Source organism: Hyperoodon ampullatus (genome assembly GCF_949752795.1).
Source record: "Hyperoodon ampullatus genome assembly, chromosome: 1".
NCBI classification, from domain to species: Eukaryota; Metazoa; Chordata; class Mammalia; order Artiodactyla; family Ziphiidae; genus Hyperoodon; species Hyperoodon ampullatus.
The window spans coordinates 125,833,812-125,860,177 of record NC_136914.1 but is presented as its reverse complement, the minus strand read 5'-3'; the positions used below and the strand labels follow the sequence as shown (position 1 = coordinate 125,860,177).

At 55.9% G+C, this 26,366-nt stretch overlaps 1 protein-coding gene across 3 annotated transcripts in view; it reads left to right on the top strand.

Annotated features, from left to right (window-relative positions):
• ZFYVE28 (zinc finger FYVE-type containing 28) overlaps positions 1–26,366 on the top strand; it is a gene marked incomplete at both ends in the record, with an annotated part of 113,422 nt that overhangs the window by 46,911 nt on the left and 40,145 nt on the right. For 2 of the 3 annotated variants that reach the window (XM_079699997.1, XM_079699999.1), the window contains 5 exons: positions 7,281–7,421; positions 15,750–15,887; positions 17,177–17,379; positions 18,515–18,604; positions 19,864–19,953. In XM_079699997.1, coding sequence (XP_079556123.1) covers positions 7,281–7,421; positions 15,750–15,887; positions 17,177–17,379; positions 18,515–18,604; positions 19,864–19,953 — 662 coding nt within the window. The remainder of the gene's footprint in view (positions 1–7,280; positions 7,422–15,749; positions 15,888–17,176; positions 17,380–18,514; positions 18,605–19,863; positions 19,954–26,366) is intronic. The other variant, XM_079699998.1, reaches the window with a different exon arrangement.

Genomic DNA, 26,366 nt, shown 5'->3' with positions numbered 1-26,366 from the left:
TAGATGTAATTACATTTTGCATCTCCCCCCTCCCCCCAGATCTCTCTGAGATGGGGTGCCTTCTTTTTGGGTGTCCACGTTCAGCCTCAGGCTGTGTTGGGGGAGTGGCCTAGGGCAGTGTCTGAGCTCACTGTGAGGCTGGGTTACCTCCACTCACCTGGGCTTCCTGAGTACCACTCGACTGGTGTGGTGTTTAAGTCCTTGCCTTGCCCTGCTAAGGAGGAGGTGCCCCTCCCACCAGAAAGGGACTTGCCCTCTCACAGGCACCCCTCCTGTGGAGTAGCGGGGAGCATCCCATTCTGTGTCTGGACCATGTGTGTCCACTTTTCCTCCCAGAATTCATTCCACAGCTGGGTCAGTGGAGGTTTTCTGGAGTGGAGGTGCCTCTCCAAGCCCCCTAACCCAGACTCCAGCCCAGGCCCTGAGCTGGAGGGCTTGGGGAGGGCCTCCCCTGGCCCACTGGAAACCAGGCCCATCCAGCCAGCGCTGCGCCATTTTTTTTTTTCTTTTGTGTGTGTTACACGGGCCTCTCACTGTTGTGGCCTCTCCCGTTGCGGAGCACAGGCTCTGGACGCGCAGGCTCAGCGGCATGGCTCACGGGCCCAGCCGCTCCGCGGCATGTGGAATCTTCCCGGACCGGGGCACGAACCCGTGTCCCCTGCATCGGCAGGCGGGCTCTCAACCACTGCGCCACCAGGGAACCTTGCTGCGCCATTTTTGAGTCTGAGTCTGGAGAAGTGCTTCCCACCAGCCAGGCCTGGCGCTGGCCATGTGTCCTCAGGTCGGGGCCAGGGTTCGGGGCTCTGAAGGGTCAGAGACTAGGGATGGGCCTGCTCTGGGTGCTGGACTATGGGCCACGGCTGGCAGGCCGAGGGGCCAGGTCCACTTCTGCAGGCGGGCGGTTGAGCGGCCCAGACCCCCAAGCCCGTGCCGGCGCGCACACACACACACCCCGCAGGTGCACACAAGGGCAGTGGGTGGTTCAGCGCCCCCTGGCGAGCCCTGGAGAGGCGCCGGCGTCCTTACCCTCGTGCTCGCCTGCGTTTCTGGGGCTGCTGGTCCTGCGACCTCCCCGCCTTCAGGGGCAGCAGCCCCGAGGCCCCCCCTCACTGCTCCTTCCTGGCCGTCGCGACTTGGTCCTGCCCTGCGAGATGTGGGGGGCCCTGCATTTGGGGCCCCAGTCTCTTCCTCCTTCCCCTCCCGTGCTCGCTCTTCCGGGCTCACCTGGACACCTGCGCCCCAGGGCCCCTCTGTGTGCCCCGCCTTGTGGGCAGGGGCACGCGCGGTGGCTGCGCCTGTCCCCGACCTGGGACTCCGGGTGGAGGGGTCACTCGCACCCTCGCTGTGGGTCACGCCGCCTCCTGGGGTTGAGGCCCCCATGGGGATCTGCCAGCAGGACGTCAGGGCGTGTTCAGCCGAGTTCTGGGACAGGGCGCTGGGGGTGGCAGCGATGCTCTCAGGAATGACGTGGTTCCTTAGCGTCTCATTTCTCACTTATCACGGTCAGTTGACTCCACCGCCGCAATGACCGCACCAGGTGCAGACCCTCCGGATGCCATGCGAGGTACCCCGTGTGCTTTAAGCCCACTTTGCAGATGATAAACTGAGGCTGGGATAAGGTCACCGCCGGTAAGGTACTGAGCGGGACTTGAACCTGGAGCCCACCCTGGACCCGTGCCCAGCACGCATCCTCTACATTCGGTGCCTATCTGGTTCCTCTTGCCACCTGAGCCTCAGACTCTGCTCCCATGCTCTGGAGGGCCCTTGATTCCTCTAACCAAAATGGCTTGTTTTGTTATTATACCATATGGGTAAAATATTTATTGATGCAAATCGAACGTAAAGCCATCAGCCTTTCCTGGGCAAGCACTTGGGAGTGTTTTGCGGCAAAGGGCTGTGCCCTTGAGGCAGCAGGGTTCACAGTGGCCTGGCTGGCCTCCGCACAGCTAAGGACAGGCCACCTGTGGTGCCAGGTCAGGCTGCAGGCACGTGTGGGGCCAGCTGACTGTCCACAGGCACCTGCCCAGGGTGGGTGGGTCCCGGGGTTCAGCAGTGATCTGGTCTTCAGCCCAGGACAGGGCAGCCTCCTGGGGGGATGGATGCTCCCCGGGCATACAGAGTTGACACGTGTGGTCTGTGCAAGCTGACCCACTGTGGGCCCACGAGCCTGAACCCTGAGCCACAGAGCCTGAGGCCTGGTGGGACCGGCCGGCTCTCCCTCAGGTCCACATGGTGCCAGCCGGGATGACGGCTCTGTGCTCTCTTGTCCCCATCACCCAGCAGGAGCCAGTAGGGAAACTGAGTCACGGGAAAAGGCCTTCCTCTGTCAGGGAGGCTGAGTGACAGGTGAGACTGCTTATTGGGTATGGGATACTGGGTGGATTTATGAATCTCGCTCTCTGAGCCTGAGTTTTCCCTTCTGTAAATTGTTGGATTAGGGGAGTTAGATGACACACATTCAGCGCTGGGTGGTTATCGTTGTGATTAAACTGCACCTGAACCCTGCCCACCAATTCCTACAACCACCAGGGATGGGCCCCCCTCGAGTCTCGGTAGGAAACAGCTGGCTGCCCCAGGGGCTCCCTGATGGGGGGTGCTGGGCAGACTGAGCAAACTACGGGCGTAGTGATGTGCCTCTGGTCGGTTCAGTACCTAGGCCTGAAGGCCACAGGGAGGGCAGGTACCTGAGTCCTGAGAAAGAGCAGGGGCCGGAGGGGCACCCAGCGGGAGCCCTGGTGGAGGAGCCTGGGGGGGGGAAGGCGGGCATTTGAGTGGGGGTGGGGCAGGAGTAACCAGCCACCAGCCATCCACGGGCCAGATGGCAGGGCTGCCACCATGTGACTACAGGAGTGTGTGCCTATCTGGGGCGCCAGATCCGCTGACAGTGGCTGGTGGTGCCGCCAGGTCAGCGCTGGTGTACTGATGCACTGATGTGGACAAGGCCAACCTTGGGGATATGGGTCATGGCCACCCGGGCACTCCAGAACTCAGAGGGGACAGAAGGGTGGTGGAGACTTGCAGGAGGGTCTGGGTGAGTGTTTGGAGGAAGTGAGGGGTCCCAGCCCTGGTGACCAGTGGTCAGTGGGTTTCCTTGGCAGTCCAGTGTGGCCTGGTTAGCTTCTCCTGTGCCCAGGGCCTGAGGATCAGCAGGTGGTCGGACACACAGCACAGCGAGCAGCCAGATCCAGAGTGTGTGTGACTTGAGGCTTTTCTCTGGTTTCTCTGTGATGCTCTTGGATTTGGGTGTTGCAGTGGGGAGTCTGAGGCTTTACTGGAAAACTGGTCCAAGCAAGGCCCAGGGCCTGGGCTGGCCTCTTAGGCACCCAGCCCTCACGCCTGAGCTCCCTGCACTCTGTCCAGCTGAAAAGCCCACCTGGGGGTCCAGCGAGATCCGCAAGGCTCTCTTCTGCTGAGTGTCAGGGTGGTGGGGGTCCCGTGGGGTAGTACGTCTCGGGAACCAGCGTTCGGAGCCCAGGTCGTGTCCTGGGACAGCTGCTGGGGGGCTGCTGGCGGGGCAGGGGGCTGGGACTCTGCGCAACCGGGGCTGCACTCCATTGCTGAGCTTGCGAGGCGGTGTGAGGGGGCTGGTCCTTTCTGACCTGGCCGTGCTGCCTGTCCTGCCATCTGTCCCGCCCACCTGTCCCACCATCTGCCTTCTCTTCTTGTTCCCTTCCTGGAGCTTGGCTGCAACTGTGCTGCTGCCCTGCAGTGACAAGGCATCCTTCTAAGGTTCTTCCGCTGCAGTGTTTACTTCCTATTTGGGAAGCAAGATGCGTGAGAGGGATCGTGCCCTGGTCACTCTTACCTCCTCCTCTCTCCCACATGGGCTCCTGAGTATCCTGAGAGCAAGACCTGGGCTGGCTGCCAGCCCTGCCGTGTCCATTGATGTGACCTTGGCCATTAGTCTTCTTCATCTGGGTCAGTATGGGGCCACCTCACAGAGGGGTCTGGGTGGTACCCGCTGAGGCACAACCAGTGCTCTGCACCGGGCTAGGGACACTCATGGTTCGTGCCACATTCTGCCGCAGCCCAGTTGGCCAGCCTCACAAAGGCTGGGTCTCTCCAGCATTGTCACATGCCTGGCTCAGACGGGCTCCTGAGGGCGGGGCCTGAGCTCACACCCAGCTGCATCCTGTATCCCACATCTGCATTCACATCTGCATCCCCATCTTGCATCACAGAACAGGTGTTTGAATGAATGGATAATTTCATCAGCTTTACAAAATTAGTTCTGAATTAGTCAACTTTTGCACTTTGGACTGATTCAGTACTGCTGTGTTTTGGGGTGTTTGAGGCTTCTTTGGGGCTACTTGTTCACTACTCTTCTAACATCCTAAGCTAAATGCTACCTTCATTAATTTTATTTTTGTCTTGTAACAGTGAAATCTGTCATTGCTATGAATTTATTTTGAGAAAATACTGACATCGTGTGCCAAAAAAGACATTACTACTGGGCTCTATTTTATTCTCTTATAGTTTTTATTTCAAAATTGCGTGAGTACTTCTTCGTATTTATATCAACTGATTCTCTTTGCTGTGGACATTTTACTTAGGGACATTTAAAAGTCTAATTTAGGGGCTTCCCTGGTGGTCCAGTGGTTAAGACTCTGCGCTCCCAGTGCAGGGGGCCCGGGTTTGATCCCTGGTCAGGGAACTAGATCCCACATGCTGCAGCTAAGAGCCCGCACGCTGCCACGAAGATCCTGTGTGCCGCAACTATGACCTGGTGCCGCCAAATAAATAAATAAATATACAATAAATAAATAAAAGTCTAATTTATAATTTGATTTTAAATGTTGTTGAATGAGGCTGGCTGATTCAAACCAAAGAGAAAGAGTTCCTGTTCCTGATCTTTACCTTCCTCCAGTCGGCAGGCCTTCGAGCTGGCCTGAGGGTGACCCTGCCCTGCTGGACCGATTTAGTTCTGAGTGATGAGCCGGCTGGAGACTGCTGTGTTTGCTTCATTCTCTGCATACTTAGAAATGGAAATGTAGCACCAAAATTTTCTTTTGGATTCTGTTAATCAGCACAGATTGAGTTTTGTAAGTTGTGTTCATTCATTTCCTGGACTTCTGCCCGGAGGTTCTGTCTCCCTGGTGTCTGGGGTTTCCGGGTGAGTATGACGGCCGCACTCAGTTAAGATTCTCCTGCTGCTCCTCAGCCCCGCCCCGGGAGAGACAGGGAACTTTTGATTCTTCTTTGGAAATACCAGTCCTGAGGGGGCTGGAAAGCTGGCTCGGAATATCACTTAAAATTTAAAAATCACACAGATCTTTTGTGTCTCAACAAAATAAAGATAATTGTTAGGTTTAAAAAATTTTTTTTTTTATTCTCTAGTTTCTGCTGTGTGTGTGTGTGTGTGTGTGTGTGTGTGTGTGCTCAGCTCTCTTTTTGCTAATGGTCAACACATTCGTAGGTCTGCTCTTAAGGTCTTTGATTTACTGAAAGCAAAGCAAGGTGAGCCCAAAGGGTTTGTCTCTGTGCATCGGTTCCAAGGTGGCAGATTCCACCACGCCCACCCCGTGCCCTTCACAGGGAGAGTGGGAGGCTGTTCGTGGTCATGGAGACGTTTAGCCCACGCAAGGCTTGTGGGGGTTGGCTGGGGTCCTCCAGTACTGGGTGCTGTTGTTTTCTTCCCTGGCCTCTCCCCAGGCAGGCAGGCCCTTTCCAGTTCTCCACAAGCCCCACTGATCCCTTTTGTCTTCTCCCCCATGTAGGTGTCTGCCCGGCCCTGAAGGCACGAGATTGAACCCTGGTTGGGGGGTCAGAGGGCAAGGGTGTCTCTCTCTCCTCCCAGCTTCTGAAACTAAGAGGAGGCTCCAGGGTGGGAAATGGGTCCAAGTGAGCCTTAATGGAGGGATGTGGGTCGGGGTGGGGGCAGCTTGACTCAGGGTGGCAGGGACAGTGGGTGAGGGCACCATTCAGAGAGTCAGCCGGCTCCCCACCTCCCAGACCCTCTCCTCCCGTCTTTCCTTCCGGTCAACAGGAAAGGGGCAAAACTGTACTGCCAGCCCCTGACCCCAACGTGGTTCCTGCTCATCACAGAGGGGTCACTGGTGGCCCTCCTGGGCATGAGTCAGCTGAGCCCATGGAGGGGGCCAGGGTCTGGACCTGCCCCATTCCTGGCCGTGTCCCCAGCCCTGCATCCTTGGCAGTGGGTGCTCAGGTGCCTTTGCTGGGTGTGTGCACGGATCGGTGAATCCTCGCCACTCTCCTGTGGAAAGTCCCAGAGAGGTCTCCCATTGGCCCTGCCTGGGTCACATGTCCGCGTCCTGGGCCAATCACTGAAGCCCCCCTCCCCCCTGCCCGAGGTCGGCTCAGCCTCCCTGAGGGGCTTACTCACCACCCCAGGGGTTTGGGCCAGCATTGCGAGTGACCCAGAGTCAGGCACTGATGAATGACCAAGACCCCTGAGCGGAGGAAGAACCATCCTGGGACGGGCCATGTAGGGGGAGGGGGCGGAACACGGGCTCCATCGAGCAGTGAGCTGAGAGAAATTACAAAAATAAGTTACCTTATGTTCAACAAAATGTAAGGCGTAAAGACAGCCATGTGCTGATTCTTAGGTAGAAGAAGGAGGGAACCGAGTGTTGATTGGGTGTCTTTCCTTCTCTTCTGTCTTTCTCTGTCCCATCATGAAGGGCACCTTTTATAAAAACATGTTTGAGGGCTTTGCCACCCTTCCCGTGGGCTTGTCCTAATCCTGGAGACTCAGATCCAAGGGGACAGCCCTTGGCACCTCGGCTGGAGGGGGCACAGCGCGGAGGCCTGGGGTGGGCGTTAGCCTGTGGACAGGACAGCACGTGGCTGGCGAGGCTGGAGCTGGGGACAGACCGGGGCAGTCAGGTGGCCGGCAGGACGGGCGGAGGCGCACGGAGCTGGGCCTTCGCTCCAAGGGTGGGGTTACGCCTGAAGACCCAGAATCAGAAGAACGCCCCGTGCCTTTCGTGGGAGGTGAGCCTCTGTGAGAAGCGTTTCCCGCCACGAAGCCCCGCACCTCCTGGGTCGTGGAAACTGGGCTGAGCGCTGGGAGGAGGCTGGGGAGCGGCCGCGCCCTTCCTGCAGCGGCCGCCTTCATCACTTCAGTTTAGTTTAGGACTAAAACTTTTTTCTGAGTGCTGATTCCACCGTCCCGCGCCCCGGCCCCTCCCCAGCCCTCGTCTGGGGTTCTTCTCGCCGCCCCCGGGGCCTCAGGGGAGCCGGCGGGGTGACAGGCCCCGCCCACGGTGGGGACAAGGCCAAGCCCCCCCGGGGCGGCGCTCACCCCTCTCTCCTCGCAGCGGTCGGACCCTCAATTGCTGGCGCAGTTCTACCACGCGGACGAGGAGCTGAGCCAGGTGGCCGCCGAGCTGGACAGTCTGGACGGGCGGAAGGACCCCCAGCGCTGCACGCTGCTCGTCAGCCAGTTCCGCTCCTGCCAGGTGAGCAGCGGGACGGAGGGGCAGGAGGGCGCGGGCCAGGGGAGCCATCTCAGGGAGGGAAACCGGACCGGAGTGGGGCGGGGGGGGACATCCCGGGGACAAGAGCAGGTTGGAAGGGGCGGGTTCGCGCGACACCCTCGGAGAGGAACGTGGGAGGACGAGGAGCCGGCACGGGGAAGGGGACGACGGCCCGCGGGGCCGCCGCAGAGCTGGCAGGGTGGCGACCTCCTGCTGTAGGGTTCAGCTGGTCCTGGACACCATGCTGGGAATTCCTCTCGGTTCCCTGAACCCGGGAGGCTTCACCAGCACGAGAACACGTGGATGAAGCAAGTTTTGTCAAGTGACCGTCTGGGTCGTTCACCAAGTTCCAGAACCTTCTCGGTGTATTCAGCCCACCAGTCTGAGTCTCTCCACCGGGGAGGTGAGGGCTGTGCGTCCTAGATCACAGGGGCGGGTCCGGGGAAGCAAATGTCCCGTGGTGTGTTTCAAGCATCAAGGGTTCTTACAGAATCCTTGAGGGGGCGGGAAGAGCACACCCCATCCCATTCCCATCTCTCAGGAGGGTCCAGGGACCAAGGGGACAGGAGGGTCTCCTGAGTGGCTGGTCTGTCGATGCCCTGCTTCCCCACTGGAGGATGTCCTTCCTGTGCCCTCAGCTCGCCCACCACTGGCAGCGAGGAGGCCTCTCTCTGCCTCCTCCCCCCACCACAGGGTGGGGCTCCCTGCAGGGGACTGTGTTTACTCCCAAGGCCACTTATGCCCGCTCACTGGCTATTGTAACTGCATGTTACACAGAGTGACCGAGTGGGGTGACACTTGGCTTGTGCCTTGCAGAGCCTCGGCAGGGAAGATCAGAGAGGGAGGATGGCCCTGGGACTGGATGCGGGTGAGGCCGCTTTAAAAAGGTCAAGAAACAGGGGCTTCCCTGGTGGCGCAGTGGTTGAGAGTCCGCCTGCCGATGCAGGGGACGTGGGTTCGTGCCCCGGACCGGGAAGATCCCACATGCTGTGGAGCGGCTGGGCCTGTGAGCCATGGCCGCTGAGCCTGCGCGTCCGGAGGCTGTGCTCCTGCAACGGGAGAGGCCACAACAGTAAGAGGCCCGTGTACTGCAAAAAAAAAAAAAAAAAAAAAAAAAAGGTCAAGAAACAAATCATAAAAATCAGCTAAAGTAGTTCACGCTCACATAGCGACACAAGCATCTTTCACTTCTCACTCCTCTCTGAAGACCCCTGTGTCGGGGTCCCCAAAGCCACCCTGGGCTTCCAGCAAGAGGACACACAGGGCTCACATATACTCAAGGCTCTGATCCATCACAGTGAAAGGCTGTGAAGCAGAACCACCGAAGGGAGAGGGCCTGGGGTCAAGGTCCAGAGGAAACAGGCGCCAGCTTCCAGAACCCCGTCCCGTGGTCACATGGGCCGCATTCCACCCCCAGCGACACGCTGTCCCCAGGGAAGCTCATCAGAGACGCAGAACCGGGGCTCTCATTGGGGGCCCGCAGACTCCGCAGGCCCCTCTGCCGGGCACACGCTGAACTCCAGCCCCGGGGAGGAGGGAAGGGTGTCAGCACAGACACAACAGGGGAGGCCCAGGGAGCCCCCCATCCCGACACCCCAGCTCCCGGATGCCAGCCCAGGGCCAGCCTCAACACGCAGGCCTCACAGAGGGCAGCAGCCAGGCCCGCTGGGAGGACTCCTCTCCCCACAAACGCGTGGCTGAAAGTTATGGCTGAGACATCCTGGGTGCTGGCTCTGTACTCAGCTGCCCGCCCCAGGAAAACGGACTTAGAAGAGGTGCCAAAGTGAGCCTCCCCGTGTGTACCGTAACTTCATAAAGGCTTGTCACTGTCACATTTGTTTCACTGGCCAGTTACTGGGGCTCCTTGTTTTGTCAGGGGCTCCCACTACAGTGAATTTCTACAAAGCTCAGCTATTTAGTTTGGAAAGTCACTTTTATTTCTAACATCTCTCTTGAAACAGGCTTTTTTTTTTTTCTTGGCTGTGCCGCTTGGCTTGTGGGATCTCAGTTCCCCAACCAGGGATTGAATCAGGGTCATGGCAGTGAAAGCCCGGGATCCTAACCACTAGACCACCAGGGAACTCCCCGAAACAGGCATTTTGCCATTTCTAATTTTCATTGACCTTCATGATGCTGCCAGTTCATTTGTTCATTCATTCATTCATTCATTCATTCATTCATTCAACAGTGCTCACTTGCAGAGGTGCCCCTGGGCAGAGGGTGGATGATGTCATAGGAGGGAGCCAGGCAGGCGCAGGGGAGGTGGGCATTTGGCAGGCCATTGTGGTCAGGGAGGGGCTTCGACAAAGGCCCAGAGCACGGGGTGATGTGTGTGATCACAGCACGAGAACCGAGATAACGTGCAAGTCTGACGGAGGCGGCTGGCTGCAGCCCACTCTGCCGGGTCACTTGCTGGCCTTGATTTTAGAGATGGTTGCCCTGGGGAGGTCGGTCCCTCATCCCCTGAAGTTCCCAGCACCTGTGAGTCAGTTCTAGAGGATGTGGATGCCCCCGCCAAGTACCCAAAGGTCACGAATTTCTCGGCCCTGGGTAGTGGCTCAGCCCCCTGTCGGGGGCACCTCAGGCCTCCCAGGTCCCATCAGACCAGGTGGACCCTCAGCTGAGCAGGGGGCATCTGTGCAGAGCATGCATGGCAACACCAGCCTGGCCCGGCTCTGCTTTCCGGGGGCCCCTGAGGGTCCTCACGTTGGTCTCAGGGCTGCTCAGGTCATACCTTCTGGCTGGGGTCAGCCAGACAGGCTGGTGCCACGCTGGGTGTGGTGTTTTGAACCTTCAGGCACTGTGGAGGGTGAGGCAGGTGCATTGCTGTCAGCCTCGCTGGGCTGACTCTCATCCCAGTTAGAAGGAATCTAAGTAATGCGCCTTTACATAAACTAAACTTTCTTCAGGAAAATTGTGGACTAGGGCACACATGAGTATGCAGGTGGTTTCTGATGACTTTTGCACGGGTTTTCGTTTTCCTTCTTGCTTCAGAAAATCATAAAGGATTTAAGAAATCATGCTGATGGCGCAGTAGGATGAAATGAATTCTGGGTTGTTGTTATGCACTGAAGTGTGCCCCCCCCGCCCCAAATTCATGTGTTGAAGCCCTAACTCATAGCGCCTCAGGTGTGACTGCATTTGGAGATGGAGCCTTTCAAGAGCTGATTAAGGTAAAATGAGGTCACTGGGGTGGGCCCTGATCCAATCTGAGTGATGTCCTTACAAGAAGAGGCAGTTAGGACACAGACAGTCACAGAGGGATGACCATGTGAGGACACTAAATCCCTTATCAGACGATGATTTGCGAACATTTTCTCCCAGTCTGTGGATTATCTTGTCATTCTCCTAGCAGTTTTTTGAAGAGCCTAAGTTTCAAATTTTAATGAAGCCCAATTTACCTACTTTTTCCTTATATAGATCATCCTTTTGGTGTCATATCTAAGAAATCTTGGTCTAACCCAAGGTCATCAAATTTTCTCATTTTCTTTCTTTCAGAAAGAAAGGTTTTATATTTATTTATTTATTTGGCTGTGTTGGGTCTTTGTTGCTGTGCGAGGGCTTTCTCTAGTTGCAGCAAGCAGTGGCTACTCTTCCTTGTGGTGCACGGGCTTCTCACTGTGGTGGCTTCTCTTGTTGCAGAGCACGGGCTCTAGGCACACGGGCTTCAGTAGTTGTGAGGTTTTATATTTAGGTCTCTCATCCATGTTGACCTAACTTTAGTATATGGTGTGATCTTTCAACCAACATTCATATTTTTTTTGCAAATGAATTTTCAATTGTTCCAGCATCATTTGTTGAAAGACCATCCTTTCTCACTGAAAAGACTGTCCTTTTTGTACTAAATTGTTCTTGCACCTTTGTTGAAAATCATTTGTCCATATCTGTGTGGGTCTATTTCTGGTTTCTCTAGTCTGTTCCGCTGATCTGTCTTAAGGCCAGTATCACACTGTCTTAATTATGGTAGGTTTAAAGTAAGTTGTAAAATCAGAGGGCGTCAGTTCTCCAACTTTGTTCTTCTATTTCAAAGTTGTTGTGGCTATCCTAGCTTCTTTGCATTTCCATATGAAACTTAAAAACAGCTTGTAGATGTCTACAAAAAAGCCTGAGTTTTTGATTGGGATCGCATTTAATCTATAGATCAATTTTGGGAAAAGCATTGAGTTTTTCACCAGTCAGTGTGATGTTAGCTATCATAGGGTTTTCATAGATGCTCTTTTTCAGGCTGAGGAAGTTGCCGTCTATTCATAGCTTGCTGAGAGTTTTATCAGGAATGGATGGATGTTGGATTTTTTTCAAATGCTCTCTTTGTGTCTGTTGAGGTTATCGTGTGTTTTTCTTTCCTCTTAGTTTGTTGATATGGTAAATTACATTTAGATTTTATTAACTATTTTTATTACTGTCCGCCCCATCACCCACAGCAACAGCAGCAGTAACAGCAGCTGATCCGGGAGGGATAGATGGGATAAAAGCCCCTGTAAGGTTCTTACTGTATGTGTGAGGTGGTATCGAACTCTTTAAAAGTAGTCTATGTCTTTATGTCATACATGTTCGTCTTACATGTGTTTAGACTCACACTATATTGTCAGTGTTTTTGTTTAAACAGTCAAATTTTTTGTAAAGAAAATTAAACAATAATAAAGGATCTTGCATTTTTCCCATGCAGTTGCCCTTTCTGGTCTCTCTGTTCCTTCATGAAGATCTCAGTTTCCATCTGGTGTCTTTTCCCTTTTGCATGAAAGACTTTCTTTAGCATTTTTTTGTAGTGCGAGTCTGCTGGTCATGAATTCTTATCTTGCCATCAATTTTGAAAGCTATTTTTGCTGGGTTTAGAATCCTAAGTTATCATTTTCCCCTCAATACTTGAAAGATGTTCTTCCACTCTTCTCACTTGCATTGTTTCCAGTGAGAATGCTAACGTCATCTTATCTTTGTTCCTTGTATGTAAATTTTTTTCTCTTGCTACTTGTGAGGTTTTCTCTTTTTATTAGTTTTCATCAATTTGATTATGCTGTGACTTTGTATCGCTTTCTTTGTGTTTCCTGTGCTTAGGGTTCATTGAACTTCTTGGATCTGTGAGTTTATAGTTGTCATTAAATTTGGGGAAAAAATTAGTCACTATTCCTTCACATATTTTTTTCTGTTTCAGTTCTCCTCCTTTTGGGTCTTGAATTATACGTATTTTGACATGTTGAGGTTGTCCTAGAACTCACTGATGGTCTTTTCTATTATCATTATTGGTATTTTCTCTCTGATAAATTTGGAAAGTTTCAATTGCTATGTCTCCAAGTGTATTGTTCTTTTTTTTTGACCTGTCTAATCTGAGGTTAATCCCATCCGGTGTATTTTTGTTTTCACCTCAGATACTGTAAGTTTTGTCTCTGGATCAGTTTGAGACCTTTTTGTTTCTTCATTGAGTCTACATAACTTTCTGAACACACAAAAGTCAGTTATGACAGCTGCCTTCATCCCCTGTTCTATCACCTCTGTCAGGTCTGGGTTGGTTTCGATGGGTTGCTTTTTCTTTTCATCATGTATCATATTTTCTTAATTCTTTGCAAGCCTGGTAATTTTAAAAATAATTTTAAATTATTTATTTATTTATTTATGGCTGCGTTGGGTCTTTGTTGCTGCACACGGGCTTTCTCTATTTGCAGCGAGCGGGGGCTACTCTTCGTTGCAGTGCGCAGGCTTCTCATTGAGGTGGCTTCTTTGTTGTGGAGCACGGGCTCTAGGAGCGCGGGCTTCAGTAGTTGCAGCGCGCAGGCTTCAGTCGTTGTGGCTTGCAGGCTCTAGAGCGCAGGCTCAGTAGTTGTGGTGCATGGGCTTAGTTGCTCTGTGGCATATGGGCTCTTCCCGGACCAGGGCTGGAACCCGTGTCCCCTGCATTGGCAGGCAGATTCTTAACCACGTGCCACCAGGGAAGCCCAAGCCTGGTAATTTTTTAATTGAATGCCTGTCCTTGGGAATTTTACCTTGCTGAGAGCTGAATATTTTTGTTTTTCCATAAACTTTTTTGAGCTTTGTTCTGATACAGTTTGGTTACTTAGAAATGGTTTGATCCTTTTGCATCCTGTCTCTTTAAGGTGTTAGGCAGGATCAGAGCTGTGTTTAGTCTGGGGCTAAGAATAGTCTGCTACTGAGGCAAGACACGTTTGGGTATCTACCCAATGCCCTGTGAACCGTAAACTTCTCTACTCTTCGGTCCTGTGCCCAGCTGAATACTCAGGGGCCTCCCCAGAGGCTGTCTCCCTGGGCAGCTCACTTATGTCTGCTACTCTGTCCTCCAGATTCTGGCTGCCTTGGTCTCCCCAGGCTCTCAGCTCTATCTCTTCAACTAGGGAGTTTGCTGGGTCCCCCGTGGGTACCCTGTCTGTGCCACGACCTGAAAATTCCCTCCAGGCAGTGAGCTGGGCAGTCATAGCTCCCACCTCATTTGTTTCTCTTCTCTCTGGGATCACTTATTGCCTGACATCCAGTGTCTGGAGAACCGCTGTCTCATTTGCTTCCATTATTGTTTGAAGAGGTAAATTTCATGCATGTTGCTCCACCTTGGCTGGAATCTGACGCCTCAGTAAACGTCCGCTGAGGGACACTGTGTGTTCAGCACTGCTCTATCACTGGAGACCCATCAGTGCAGGAAAAAAGACCTCGCCCTCAGGCAGCTGCCGTCCTGGGGCTGGGCAGGGTGGGATCACTGCCACTAAAAGGCCACACAACTTTGGGTAAGCCCTGCCGCCTTGCTGGGCTAAGATTCCTGGCTCTCAAAACCAGCTGACGTTTCCTGAGCACTTGCTGTTATTTTTGCCATTATTTGTTAATTACTTTGCTGAATCGTGAGAAAGAGACCTGCCCACCCAGAAAACCTTTTAAGCAGAGCTGACAGTAGGACCACTTGATGTTGGTTGGATTTATTTTTATGTTTTGTGCGATTTCCTTATGGTGCAGAATTTCCTTCAGAGTTTAGTACATCAGTTGTTTGCATTAGAAAGTCATGCTTCCCGCTCACATCTACTGCCTAAGAAAAATGAAACTCAAGCCTCAGAGGGTGGAGAAGAGGACTGTTGAGATACAAAATTGCTGAGGGTGAGGGTGTGCTGTCTTTTTTTGGAAAGCAATTTGGTGGAATGTAATTAAGGCCTATAAATGCACTTAACACTCTTTTAACTTTGTAATGCTACTTCTAGGGATGAGTGGATTCTGAGGGACTAACCCAAAATTCAGTGTCAGGCACCACAGTGGTGATTACGTTACTCACAGTAAATTAGAAATGACGTAAATGTCCAGCAGAAGAGGAAGCAGGGAGTTAAAAGGATGGTCCATGTGCTGGAATCTTAAGTGGCTCCCTGTCACAAGTTGGATTTGTGGAAAGTGATAATAACACGTCCCAACAGTAAATGACAGCAGCAGAGTACAAAATTACGTCCACAGATGATCCCAACCGTGCTGATGGGAAGCAGCCCACGGGGACAAGAACTGGAAGGAAGCGTGCCACCTGCAGTCACTGTCCCCACCTGCAGTCACTGTCCCAAGGACGTTCCCTGCCCCTCCACTTTCCCATGTTTCCAGTTTCTCTAGGATGAATGGGTATTAATCTTACCTTTAACAAATTAAAGAAACAAACTAAACTTTCAACATTCTTACAGTTCTACTGAATGGATGGTAGACGTTTAAAGAACAGGACAATTTTGAGAAAAGAATGGGATGTAATTTAAGATGCAGTAAAACAGGTTTGAGAAGACCAGTCTTACATGTGGTCTCCTAGTGATGTCTGTCCCGACAGCAGGTCTTGCCTGTGTCGCGATCATGCCCAGGGTGACACAGGCTTATATGTTAATCAAAGCAGCACAGCAAGTGGGCAGTGAAAATCCACTTTTTGTGTGTCTGTCCACCTAGCAATTCCATTTCTCCAGCTCTCTCCTAAGAAATTTGTGTACGGGAGTTCAGAGAGATGCTCGGGGCGGTCATCGTGGCTGAGGCTGCAGGGAGCCCAGGTGCGCGGGTCAGCAGGGAAAGGTACAGCCGTCACAAAGGGCGATGCACCATGAACTTGGTGACTGATGTGGGAAGCGCCCTCAGCCCTCATGGCGGGTGCTCTAGACACCTGGACGTGGGGAAGGGTGTGCTCTTCACTCTGGATACTTCTGGAAAGTTTGAGCTCCTTGTAGCAGTTGCAGAGCAGGCCCACGTGTGCTACCACATCACCTCGTCATCCTAACCTGCACTGGGCTTGCCTCTCCGACTTTCCAAGCAGTCCTGCCAGCCGCCAGCTGGAGCTGCGTCTTAGCGCACTTCCTGTTTCTGTTTCAGGACAACGTGTTAAACATCATTAACCAGATCATGGATGTGTGCATCCCCCAGGACCGCGCCCCACGGGATTTCTGTGTCAAGTTCCCCGAGGAGATCCGGCACGACAACCTGGCCGGCCAGCTCTGGTTTGGCGCCGAGGTAGTGGGTGGCCGCCGGGGTCCGGGGTCACGATGCTGGGCATTGTCCAGCTGTTTCTCTACGATGCTCACCTGTGTGCATCTACAGGTGCAGGGCCTGGCGTTTCCTTCTCCAAGGGTTACAGATGGTGCTGAACCTGTAGGGTCGCGGGGAGGCGAGAACACGCTCCCTGGAAACTATACACAAGCAAATATAGACACGAGGCCTCACATGTGATTTCTATGAGGTTCTCAGGCCCCCAGACACGTAGGGCCTAAAAGCGGTTCTTTATTACAATAATGCTGGTATTCGGAACAGCACTGCCCGTCCTGCACACCTAGGACTGTTTCTTTTTGTGGGGCGGGGCGGCTGCGCCCTGGCCCACACTCCAGCTGCCACTCACATAGCCCCTCCGATCTTGGTCTTCACCTCCCGAGGAGCCTGAGACACGGGAGGGAGGTGCCCGCCCGGGGAGGCAGGACCAGCCTCACCCCAGCCAGTGGTGACCGTGGGACACCCAGACGACCCCTTGGCCTTGCTCTCAGGACCCTAGGGGTGTGCACTGCTCGGTCCTCCCCGCCTCAGCTCTGCAGGACTCCTGGAATGCCCCCTCCCCCACACTGCCGGGCCCTTGTGCCCACCGGCTCCCCCGTTTCAGCCCATTCCACCCGGCTCCTCTGAGCCGCACCTGGTTGGGCGTCCCTGCTGGGGCCCTGGGTAGGCCGTCTCTCCCCCCAGCCTCAGTGCTCAGCTCCGCTAAGCGGGTCCCAGGGGCAGGGGCAGCTGTGCAAGCCATGAGGTGATGCAGGGAGCCTTTATGGACACGAGGCGTCTGCTTCCTAAAACGCCTGGATTTCCTGGGGAGCCGCGGTCAGCCCCGGTGCGGTGGACCTGGAGTACGGCCGGAACCTGGCGTCTGTGGGCCGGGTGGGGAGGGGACAGGGGTCACATGGCCCGGAGGTCCCTGCATGGAGCCCCCAAACCCGAGGGTATTTGTTCTCACCGCCATGATGGCTCTGCATCTAAGAGAAACCAGGAGGGAGCAGGATCCCCAGAGCGGATGGGGGAGGGGGGCAGGAATATGAGGGAGGGGCTCCCGGAAGGGAGGCCCGGGAGGCGTCTCCGGGATGAGGCGCCCCAGCCCCGCCGTTGTTCTGCCCTCCGGTCCCACCTCTAGCTGTACAGTCTTCTCGGGCGCCGTCGGGGGGGGCCTTTCTCAGCGCCCGCTGTCGTGGGTTCCGGAAGCCCGCACGCTCCGGGCGCCGAGGACACGCGGGTGGGGCCTCCCTGACGCCCTCTGCCGCCCGCAGTGCCTGGCCGCCGGCTCCATCATCATGAACCGCGAGCTGGAGAGCATGGCCATGCGGCCGCTGGCCAAGGAGCTGACCCGCAGCCTGGAGGACGTGCGCGGTGCCCTCCGCGACCAGGCGCTGCGGGACCTCAACACCTACACGGAGAAGATGCGGGAGGCGCTGAGGCACTTCGACGTGCTGTTCGCCGAGTTCGAGCTGAGGTGACCGAGGAACCCTAACCCTTTGCCCCGTGGGGAGGGCTGGGGGCGGCCGGCTCCGCCGGGCTCTGCGTCTGCAGCAGGAAAACTCAGCGGGGGAAGGTGCGGTCTGGTTCCGGGCCGTCGCCGGGCCGGGGGGCGGGGGCACGGCGTAGGGGGAGGGGCGGAGGCGGGCAGAGGCGACGGAGGGACGCAGGGGACGCCGGTCCCGCCCAGCACCTCTGCCGCTGGTGGTCCTGCGGGTGAAAGTCACGCTCAGCACAATGCCCCGCCCCCAGCACGTCTCTGTGCCCGGACGTGGGACGCGGCAGGAGCCGGGAGGAAGTGGAGGCCGCTGGGGGGCCTGCTGGGACCCCCAGCTCCGTGGGGTGAGGGGGGCGCCTCTCCAGCTCAGCGGGCCTTCCCTCCGCACCCCCACTAGCTCCCTGGGGCGTGCCCGCCCCCCCGCAGCAGAGGACATGGCGTGGTCCCTGGGGCCCTCACAGGACGGGCTGTGGAGGACCCGGGACTGCGGGGAGGGGCCTGCGCGGTGTCCACAGACACGGAGACGCTGGAGGTAGATGAGGAGCAGGACCCCAAAGTCCGTACACAGTGGCCCGGTGAATGAAAACTGTCCGGCCTGTGCCACGTGGGCCCCAGGAGGAAGTCAGGCATTCCAGCCGGTTCTCTAGGGAGTGGGCGCCACAAATGAGCTTTATAGCTTCGGCCGGTTCTGTCTGCTCCACGTCTTTCCAACTGAGCTTTCGTAACAAGAAAAACTAGTTAGTGATAGAAAAATGTTCTCACCTGGGAGTGGGTGGAGCCCCCTGGCCCTGCCCTGCGTGGGGGCCCAGGGGTTGTCCGCCCGCCCTGCACAGGGTCATTCACTCCCTCGAGGCTGGGGACCGTTGCGGCAGTGGGCAGTGGCGGTTCCAGGGTGGGCAGGGCTGTGGGACCCAAGGAGGTGCTGGTTGAGGCCTGACCCTGGGAGGAGCTTTGGCTCAAAATATAAACGGTGATGCTGGGGGGCGGGGGTGTTTATGAAGCTGCTGAGATGTGGCTGGGCTGCAGTTGGAGGGACCATATTTGGTTGTCAGTTAAGACACCCTTGGTTCCGGGAGACTCCAGGTGGCCTTCACTCCCTTCGCTCTGTTTGCAGCTACGTGTCGGCCATGGTGCCCGTGAAGTCCCCGCGGGAGTACTACGTGCAGCAGGAGGTCATCGTGCTGTTCTGTGAGACGGTGGAGAGGTGAGGCCACCCGGGAATGGCAGGGCTCCTGCTGCCCTGGGCGTGGGTGAGGGCTGCACCGGGACAGGGGCACCATGTGCATGTGCCACGAAGCCTCCACACACACAACTGTTCCTCAGCCCCAGCGTCCCCTTTCTCTGGGCCCAGACCCTGCAGGTGGAGCTGACGTGGTTGAGAAGGGCTCCATGTTCACCTCCCTCACCTCCCTCACCTCCTCACCTCCCTCACCTCCTCACCTCCCTCACCTCTTCACCTCCATCACCTCCTCACCTCCATCACCTCCTCACCTCACCTCCTCACCTCCCTCACCTCCTCACCTCCCTCACCTCCTCACCTCCCTCACCTCACCTCCTCCCCTCCTCTCTCCTCCCTCCCCTTCACCTCCTCACCTGCATACCTCCTCACCTCAACTCCTCACCTCCCCACCTCCCCACCTGCTCATCTCCTCACCTCTTCCTCTTCCCATCTTGGTTCCAGGAGACACCAGGTGGCCCTCACTCGCCACCTCCTCCTTTCCTTTCCTCTATTCTTCTTCCCTACTGGCCAGAATGGAACCCTTGCTGAGCTGGGTTTTGGAGGTGTATCATCAGTATTCTCATCATGGCTTGTATGGGGCGTGTGGGGTCAGATTTGAAGTCAGATTTTCTGAATAGACTTTGGGACTAAGATTTAACTTAAAATGTTCCTTATATGTGACTTGTGCTTCAGTAGTAGATAAGTTTTGAAGCTGTCTAATATCACATCGTCAGTTTGTTAATTTTAAAGACGGATTATTCACTGTTATATGCCGAGAGATATTTCAAATCACCCAAGAATAAGATGACAGGAAATACCCTTTATTTAGAACATGATGATGCCAGCAGCGCTTGCTCACGCATGTAGAGAAAGCGTTTCGTATACCTGCAAGAGGAAGAAATCCAGGAGAGTAATTCGGGTTTCTTGGCCGTGTTAAATGGTTCAGAGCAGTGTTTCTGCTCCACGTTTATTCTCCGCTTTGGGTGCCGGACAGCACAGCTGTCCTCACCAGCTCCCCTCGGCGAGCACCTCTCACTCACCCCTGCTTCTTCCGTCAGCCATGGGGTCGGGAAGTGGGAAGATGGGGCAGGCTGAGCGTCAGCCACCTGCGCCGGACCTTGCAGAGTAGGGCTCGTCCAGCAGCTGGCCGCCAAGTGCCGACGTGGGTGAGGGTTGTGCGGCTGCCTTCCCCTCCCCCGTCTGGCCGTGGGTCGCCCCTGCTCACTCTCTCCCTCCCCTGCCAGGGCCCTGGACTTCGGGTACCTAACCCAGGACATGATTGATGACTACGAGCCAGCCCTCATGTTCACCATCCCCAGGTTGGCCATTGTGTGGTGAGTGTCCCCCTGCCTGGGACTGTCGTTTCTCAGAAACCTGGCAAGATTGTCGGGTCCGTGGTGCCAGGCCCTTCTGGGTGGCGGTAAGTGGTACTTGTACCCCGAAGGTGGCTGCTCAGCCATCCCAGAGCAGCTGCCAGGTGGTCCTGCCCTTGTCCCAGCAGACGAGGAACCAGGTGTTCCGAGTGCCTCCCGCTCAGCCAGCCTAGATGGTGCGGGGCGGGTGAGCATGACAGCCATGTGCACTCCCAGCCCTGGGAGGAGGCCCCCGCGCTTAGGCACAGGGGACCCAGCAGGGGCTGTGGGAGCGGCTCTGTAGGGATGAGAGGCGAGGTGCCCCTGGTCCCCGCAGGAGGATGTGTTGGGCGCATTTGGAGGATTCATGGGCTGGCAGGGAGGTGCAGCCTGTTGGGTAAGGGGCAGGCGGGCGGCAGCCGGCCTTGCGATGGGGTGGGAGCACGGCTGCTGAGAGCAGGGGAGCGCTGGTTAGGCCTCTGGGGTCTGTAGCCTCAAAGGTGTCACGGCAGCACGTGGGGTCGGTCGTCAAGCACGCTTGACGGGAAGTATTCGGTCATGTGCTGAGCCTTGCGGAGCCTCTCAGAGCCAAGGTCAGATCCCAGCTGTTCTGGGCTTGGTCCACTGCTGCTCAGCTGCACCCGGACTCCCAGACACAGACCGCCTTCCCTCCCGCCAGGTGAGGGAGCGTGGGGCGGGTGGGCACGGGGGCCCGGGGGGCAGCTGGGGTGCAGCTAGGCAGGGAGCCAGTTGTAGGTGTGGATGTCAGTGGACTGGCCTGGGGAGCGTGGCGGGGACACAGAGGCACAGGCCCTGGGGAGAACTCGCTGCGGGTGAACACCTCCTGCAGCAGGTCCATGGGGCAGTGGCAGCGCTGCAGAATGGGCCAGCCTCTGGGACGGAGGGGCATCCCTGGACCGCAGGGAGCTGGACGAGTCGTGTGCCGCGTGCAGGAGGGGTGGGGAGCAGGCCGGGCAGACGACCCTGGGCCGGGCCAGAAGCGTCTTCCACTGCCCGGGACTGTGGAGGTGTGATGGCAGGGAGCCTGACGTGCCGTGAAGCGCAGAGAGGACTTGGCGACGAGGGCCCGGGCAGGCGGGCAGGCGGGGTGCGGCTGCCAGTGCCCAGCGTTTTGGGGAAGCCTGAGCGGCCGCCTCCAGTGTGCAGGGTCAGCTCCCCACCCTTGCGTCTTCCCTTGGGCTTGGGGACCGGCCTGGCCCCCACCTCACTCTTCCTGGCCTCACTGTGCTCCACAGCTGCCTTCCCTCTGGGAAGTCTCTGCAGTGGTCTTGGGAGGAACCAGAACCTTTCCAGAACCTCCCATCAGTTTCCACTGTCTTAGAGGGAACCTGTTCTAAATCTCAGGGGGGAGGGCCAGAGACTCTTAGACAGCACGCCCGTCTTAAGATAAAAGCGAGGACGTTGAACAGAAACACATGTTTCTGGGTTTCCGTGCTCGAGTCCGTGGTGTGTGCTCAGCTCCTTGCGGCTCCCCGGTGCCGGCGGCCCAAGGCTAGGGTGTGCAGGATGGTGCTGTCTGGCCTCGCCATGCTCGCCGAGCTGGCCTTCCAAGGCCACTTCTCCCTGAGTGGGGTCACTGGGCCCTCTCTGCTGACCTCAGGCCACCTTCTGACACCTGAACTTGTCTGGGTCCTTGTCCTGGGAGTGCCCTGGGCAGGGCCTTTTTCCTGTCAGGCACCTCCTGGAGGCCTTGCGTGGGGTCCTCTCCAGTTTAGGCCGGAGGGAGGCCTGGAAGCAGAGCCGCGGGACCTCCGAGGTCATGAGGGGAAACTCTGAGTCACAGCGAGAAGAGGCTGGGTCTGAAGTTGAAGTGGAGGCGGGGCAGGAGCCCAGAGTCTCGGGGGGCTTCATGGCAGCCACTGAGAAGCCCTCAGGCCCCCTAGAGCCCCCAGCCCCCCATCAGAAGCAGGTCTCCAACTCGGAGCCAGGCTGTGGGTCTGAGGATCTGAGGAGCTCCAGGCTTAACCAGAAGGAGCGGGGAGAACTGGCTTATAAGCAGCTGGTCCTGGAGCCCGCCGCCCCCTTCAGGGACGCTCACGGGGTCCCTGTGAGACCCACAGTGCAGCCATCCGGCTCCCTCTCTCAGTTCCTCATTGTCCACAGTGGCCACTGTGGGCCGGGCAGGCAGAGGCCACTGCTGCCCAGGTTGGGGCCCAGGACTCACTCCTTCCTGGATTCACCTGTGAGCAGGTATTAAGTGCCTACTGCATGCCGGCCCTGTGCTTGTGGGGATGACCGTGAGGGAGGCGCACACGTACACAAGATAAGCAGTTGTCATGGAGTATTCTGGATGCTGGGATGCAGTTGGAGGTTTGGTGCAGGGACCCTCTGGGGTGGATCTCTTCTCCCAGGCCAGCGAAGGTTCCCATCCAGTCCCCTGGCCCACCTGCTTCTTGGCAGCCGAGGGCTCGGGCTTTCCTGTGGCTCCAGCCCGTGGGAGCAAAGGCGAGTGTGGACAATGCCCCCTGCCCGACCCTCCGCAATCTCAGGGTCCCCTCCAACCTTCTCTCCCCGCCTCACCTGCAGCCCACTCCCTTCCTTGGTGCTCACCACTTCCTGCACAGGGTGTTCCCATGTTTCCTCCCAGGAGATTACTTGTAAGCCATGTTATTGAGATAAAATTCACATACCATATGACTCACCCATTTGAAGTGTACAATTCAATGGTTTTTAGTCAATTTGCAGAGTTGTACAACCGTCACCACTAATTTCAGGGCATCGTCGTCACTGAAAAGATACCACTTACCCCTCAGCCATCACCTCCACCCCTGTAATCCCATCTCTCTGTAGATTTGCCTGTTCGGGATATTTCATGTAAATAGGATTTGGGTGACTTTTGTGTCTCCCCCACGGGCCTATAAGTGTCATGGGGCGGGGTGCTCACCTGCACTCGCTCACATGTCCTTAGTGCCCGGCAGGTGGTAGCACGGTGAATTTTTGCAGAGTTTTGTTGTGCTGATCTGACAGGGCACAAATATGAATTTGTAAAGTTTTTCACTTAAGTTTTAATCATAAAAATTTGATGGGGGGGTATAGACCCAGAATTAAGAGATTGATTAAAAATGATACTCTAGCTATTTAAACAACATTAAGGATGAATCCCAAATGTTAGGGAAGAATTTCTAGTGTATCAAGTACAAAAATCGCCACCAAACAGTGTGTCTCTACTAAATTTCTGAACATGATAGGTATAAGTTTTGTAACAGAAATCAAAGCAATAAATGTTACTTTTTTATTGTGATAAAATATGCATGACATAAAACTGACCATTTTAACCTTTTCTGAATGTGCACAATGGCATTAAGTACATTCACATCGTGCAGCCGTGTGTGTGTGTGTGTGTGTGTGAGTGAGCACACGCGTGCGTGCATGTGTGTTGGTCGCGTTTCTCTGGAGAACTCTGACCAACACACAGGTGAATCTTTCTCTTTTCTTTTTTTTCTTATTTTTAAATTAATTTTTATTGGAGTATGGCTGATTTACAATGCTGTTTAGTTTCAGGTGTACAGCAAAGTGAATCAGTTACACATATACATATATCCACTCTTTTCTAGGTTCTTTTCCCATATAGGTCATTACGGAGTACTGAGTAGAGTTCCCTGTGCTCTACAGTAGGTCCTTGAGTTATCTATTTTATATATAGTAGTGTGTATATGAGGAGGTGAATCTTTGTCTTCTGAGATTTGGTGGTGGATTCTTAGATTTGACACCAAAAGCATGAGCAACAAATTTTTTAAAATAATACATTGGGGGGCTTCCCTGGTGGTGCAGTGGTTGAGAGTCCGCCTGCCGATGCAGGGGACACGGGTTCGTGCTCCTGTCCGGGAAGATCCTACATGCCGCGGAGCGGCTGGGCTCGTGAACCATGGCCGCTGAGCCTGTGCGTCCGGAGCCTGTGCTCCGCAATGGGAGAGGCCACAACAGTGAGACGCCTGCATACCGCAAAAAAAAAAAAAAAAAAAAAAAAAATTATACATCGGACTTTATCAAAATTTAAAATCTGTGCATCAAAGGACATTACCAAGAAAGTGAAAGACACCTAAAGAGTGGGGGTGGGGCGGGCCCTCCCTCCATGCCTGGCGTGCTCCCCCGGCCCACACGAGCTGGACCTGGGCCGACCCCTCACCGTCCCCCACATTATGCCGGGGCACCCCCGGGCCCAGCCACGTGCCTGCCAGGCTCCACCGTGGGGCTGCCTTGCATGGACGCGGGCTGTGTGGGCTGAGAGGGCGCGATGCCTGGGTCACCAGCCCTGTGGGGCTGAAGCTCTCCCTCTGATGGCTTGTTTGCAGGCCTGGTTCCCCCCATCTCCCCTCCCCACCCCCGCCCGTTGCATCAGCACCCGGGCCAGCTGGACACTGAACAGGTGTCTGCTGAGCTCCTCCTGGGACACGAAGACCAGCCTCACCCTTGTCCGCAGGGGTGCCTCTCATGGGGACGCAGAAACGTGGCCACGCCACGACGTCCTCTCTGCCTGTCCTGGCAGTTGGCGTCACTTCCCGGAGCTGCTGAGCGGGAGGCAACCCTGGGTGCTCCGGCGTGTGCGAGCACTGCTGGACAGAGCCGCGGGGACGGCCTAGGTCCCCCGGTCTCCCACCAGAGGGGGTGGGCACGGTGGCTTTAGGGGTCTGTGCACGGAGCTCTCCTGCTGAGTGGATTCTTTTCCGGGGCTCACAGCTCCATGGAGGCCGTGCTGGGCAGAAGGGCCCCTGCTTGCTCACTGGGGGGCAGCCCAGGCCTCCCCAGGACCCAGGAGAGGAGACAGGGTCCCTCCCTGCACCCGTCGCTGCTTTCTGAAAGAGGAGATGGCCAGGATTCCCCAAACTCGCCTTTCTTCTGCCTGTTTTCACTCTGCCTTTGCGCTGAGACCACCGCATTTACCCACCAAGTTAAGGCTCTGTCTTGGGAAATCGTCCCTCAAACACGGTTAATTGAACCATGACCATTAGCTCATGGGAGATCCGTGAAACAGCCCAGAAGGAATGGAGGCCCGGCCGTGCCCTCTGCCCTCCGCTGGCTCAGGACACAGGCCCTTGAGCTGGCCTCTCCGCGGGGCCTGGAGGCCACTGGTCATGCTGGTCACGGCCAGGTGTGCCCTGGGGGGCCTCACAGCCCATGTTTTTCCTGTTTTTAGAAAAAAAAGGAAATCTGTTTGCCCATGAAACCAACCTTTTCTTAGGGGAAAACAGTCTCCTCATTCAACTTTGTTTATCAGTTTTTCTCACTGAACTGGATGTTTTCCAGAACTAATGGCGGCTCCCAGCTGGATGGGTGACCGGACCCTGAGGCCTGAAACAAGATCCTGTTCATCCTCAGAGATGTGCCAGCGGCTCCTCATTTACACAAAGAAGCCCCCAAGGCGCCGACCTATGCTCCATGGGGCCGTGAGGGGACAGGCCTGTGTTCATGGGTGGACGGTCCCTGGGCACCCAAGAGGTGCAGGAGGCATCCAGAGAAGGGTCCTCAGGGATAGGTCCTCTCTCCGAGAGACGGGTCTGGAATGATGGTTACGCGCCTGGAGATGGGTGGGGCTGTGGCTACGGAGGTGAACACGGGACCCCGCCCCCGTGGAATTGGGGCGCCCAGAGCTGGCATCTGGGCAGAGTCAGATGGGCCGTGGGACCCAGTCCGGCAAAGGGGGTCCTCTCGAGGCACGGGGACGCCCAGCAGGAGGGTCCATCCTGCCTGAGGGGTGACAGGAGGCTGCTCCCATCTTGAAGGGTGCCTGACCATGGGGCAGAGTGCTGGGAGGGGAAGGGGGCTTTGGAGACAGCCTGGAAAGGGTGGGAGCGGCCGGGACACGACATTCACAGCCTGGCTGGGCCGGGAACCGGGAGAGCCTGTGGCCAGTGTGAGTCGGAAAGTCTCGGGAAGCCCCCGGACCTGGGACGTGTAGACGGAACAAGGGAGAGGTGGGAGAGCTGGGAGGATAGCCTGTAGGGCGCCGTCTGGAAAATCTCGCCCTGTCTGTGCCGTGCTCCTGCAGGACCCACACCCCCAGGGGCCAGCCCTGGGGGCAGGGCTCCATGCTGGTGGAGGGCTGGGCTGGGCTTCACCTCCAACTCCTGTTTCCCTTTTGGAGTAGATGGTTCCAGGGCCAGTTCTCACAAACCTCTGCATCTGTGGTATATTTAAACACAAATCCAGTATTTCCATTTTCAAGGAGGCAGATTTTAGTAGCAAATCTTGATGCTGATTTATCTGATTGCAGCTGGGAGGTGTGCAGCCATATTTTTATCATTATTTTATGATCCCTCAAACGAACATAGGCTAATCAACTTCGAAAGAGGATAAAATCTGGGAAATAATTTTCACTGCTTTTTTCTAAACTTATTTACGATTCGATCGCAGAGGGGAAGCCTGTGCGGGATGTG